This window comes from Bos mutus, chromosome 15 (genome assembly GCF_027580195.1).
Source record: "Bos mutus isolate GX-2022 chromosome 15, NWIPB_WYAK_1.1, whole genome shotgun sequence".
In the NCBI taxonomy this organism is placed as follows: Eukaryota; Metazoa; Chordata; class Mammalia; order Artiodactyla; family Bovidae; genus Bos; species Bos mutus.
Window position 1 is genome coordinate 32,102,252 of NC_091631.1, and position 3,019 is coordinate 32,105,270.

The 3,019-nt window shown below is 37.4% G+C and overlaps 1 protein-coding gene across 1 annotated transcript; it reads left to right on the top strand.

The window, feature by feature from the left end:
* The first annotated feature begins 792 nt into the window (after positions 1–792).
* Positions 793–1,727, top strand: LOC102268285 (olfactory receptor 52J3). The gene is given in 2 exon segments (XM_005886637.2): positions 793–952; positions 955–1,727. Coding segments are annotated over 2 exon segments (933 nt in total).
* Positions 1,728–3,019: the final 1,292 nt, after the last annotated feature.

Genomic DNA, 3,019 nt, shown 5'->3' on the forward strand with positions numbered 1-3,019 from the left:
CATACAACTAGAAACCAATATATTCATAACAATCGAAAATGAACCACTATTAAATGAAATGACTGAGAAAATAGAGACATCAATGAAAATCTACAGAAGTTTATTATCTTTTTATTATTATCTTTCTTTCAGGGATCTTTCAAGTACAGAGGTATGTGTCCACCTGAGTCTGCTCTTGGGCAGGCATCTCAGAATGTCTGTATTTTTTTTTCTTATGATAATATATATCTCTGATATTTTGCTTCTGTCATTTTACAGAAAACTGTTTGATCTTGGAATTTTCTGTATGTCAAAATGATAAATAAATCTTTAGAGAAATTCTGCCTTTTCTAATTATGGAAGTGTTGTGTGCATTCATGCCTATGACTACTTTCTCATCTGCCTCTCTCTTTTGGGTTATGTCTGCATTCTCATATGTGTATCCTTGGCTTTTCATGTGTCCCTTTTCAGTAGGGATTTCAAAAAAGATATAGAGAATATTAAATGATTCCATACTTCATGCTATGATTTATGTTTTCTATTTTGCCCAGGGTTTGATGATAAACCTTAGATGATAAAAAAAAAGGATTAAGGTTTATAAGGATTACATATTTTGAGACTGGACCATTCAAATGAGTATGACTTGATTTAGAATATGAAAAAGAATTAATAGATCCTCCAAAGCAAAATTTTTCATTTCACAATATATTGAAACACTAAGCTAATCATTTTCATAACCAGTTCTTACTGAAATTTCTTTTTTTCTTCTTCCTTCTAGGAGTGACAACTTCTTCTACTCTGTGACTTGGAAGGATGTTTTATCACAATAGGAGCATTTTTCACCCAACCACATTTTTCCTCATTGGAATCCCAGGTCTGGAAGAGGTCCATGGCTGGATCTCCCTGCCTTTCTGCTCTGTTTACCTTGTGGCTTTACTGGGAAATGTCACAATTTTGCTGGTCATCAAGACAGAGAGACCCTCCAGGAGCCCATGTTCTACTTCCTGGCCATCCTTTCAACAATTGATTTGGCCCTTTCAACAACCTCAGTACCCCATATGCTGGGTATCTTCTGGTTTGATGCTCACGAGATTAGTTTTGGAGCTTGTGTGGCCCAGATGTTCCTGATCCATGCTTTTACTGGCATGGAAGCTGAAGTCTTGCTGGCGATGGCCTTTGACCGCTATGTGGCGATCTGTGCTCCACTCCACTACATGACCATTTTGACATCCCGGGTGCTCATGGGCATCAGCATGTGCATTGTAATTCGTCCAGTTCTGCTTACACTTCCCATGATCTATCTCGTCTATCACCTACCATTTTGCCAGGCTTATATAATACCTCATTCCTACTGTGAACACATGGGAATTGCAAAACTGTCCTGTGGAAATATCCGAATTAATGATATCTATGGACTTTTTGTTGTTTCCTTCTTTTTCCTAAACCTAGTCCTTATTGGCATCTCCTATGTTTATATTCTCAGGGCTGTCTTCTGTCTCCCATCCCAAGATGCACGACTAAAAGCCCTAAGCACATGTGGGTCCCATATTGGGGTCATCTGTGTTTTCTATATCCCCTCAGTCTTCTCTTTCCTTACCCACAGATTTGGACACAAAATACCTCGCTATATTCATATTCTTGTTGCCAACCTCTATTTGATTATCCCACCCTCACTCAACCCCATCATTTACGGTATAAAGACCAAACAGATATGGGAGCCTGTACTCCGTGCATTTATTAAAAAATAAGACACTTACCACATTGTTTTATTAAGGATTTTGTTCTCTCAAGGAAGATATGTGTATTCTTGCTTTAACAAATATCTCCTGGTCCTGATCTATTGCTGCCAGATTGCAACACAAGTTGATTTATTCCTAACTGCTGACTAATGGGTTCTAGGACTTGTGGAAACTTTATTGGAGCTTCAGTTCAAAGGTTAATAGGCTAACTTGAAAGGAAGCTGTTGTGGTCTCTATTTGTATGTCATTGTACTTTGTTCTTGATAGCATGAAACTACTTCTTTTCTAGGCAAAGAATGTATAAATGGTGTGTTTTTAGCTCTTTAATTAGAGAAATGTGGTACTGGGACTTTGACCCAGTAGCCTGTGTCCATTCACTCACTCATTCATTTTTTTTATTCTCTTAATTTACATTCATTTTATGTTTATTGTATGTATTGAATCATTCTTATCATTGTTGTTGTTCAGTCACCAAGTTGTGTCCGACTCTTTGTGACCCTATAGACTGCATCATGCCAGGCCTCCTTGTCCCTCACTATCTCCCAGAGTTTTCCCAAGTTCATGTCCACTGATTCCATGATTCTTATCATTAAGGATGATAAATGAACCAAAATAAAATGAACGTCTGTTCTTATGGAGCTTGCATTCTCTTGTGCCCTTAAAAAAAGCCAAGTTCATGGGCTTTGGCAACCTATGAACTAAGGAAGGAGAGAGGTGATCACCAGAGGATGACTGACTCATACTGCACGTGGCCAGGACTACTGATCGCCTATGCTCTGTCCAGTTCAAAATAAAATCATTACTAAATTTGTAGCTGAAGTGGAAAGGTCAGCCAACTATGTAAGATTCAGAGAATTGGTAGCCAAAACAAACATAAAATTTCAACAGTCTTTCTCACTAATACCATCCATGTCATTTCAGTGAACTTCTGTCTATACTCAGACCCATAATATAAGGGTGGTATTGTAGTTAAATTACACATAGCATTTCTATCTATGTGATACATGCTGTTGTTTATCACTTCACTGGCTGTTCTCTCAGTCTACACTTCATCATAAAATACTCCATCCTCAAGTCCAAGACTTCTCATCTAAACCCATGATCTATTTCTAGTGCCTTCCTGATTAACATTCAAGTTATCCAATCAATCGATGATTACTCAACTTCCTCATGACCAAGGACTTTCAACTGATTCTACAATAAGATTTCCTTAGACCAAACAATGGGGTTTTGCAGCATCCAACTTGTCATATTATTTTCTATCTTTAACAAATTATTTTCTTTTTCAGACTTTAAAAAAT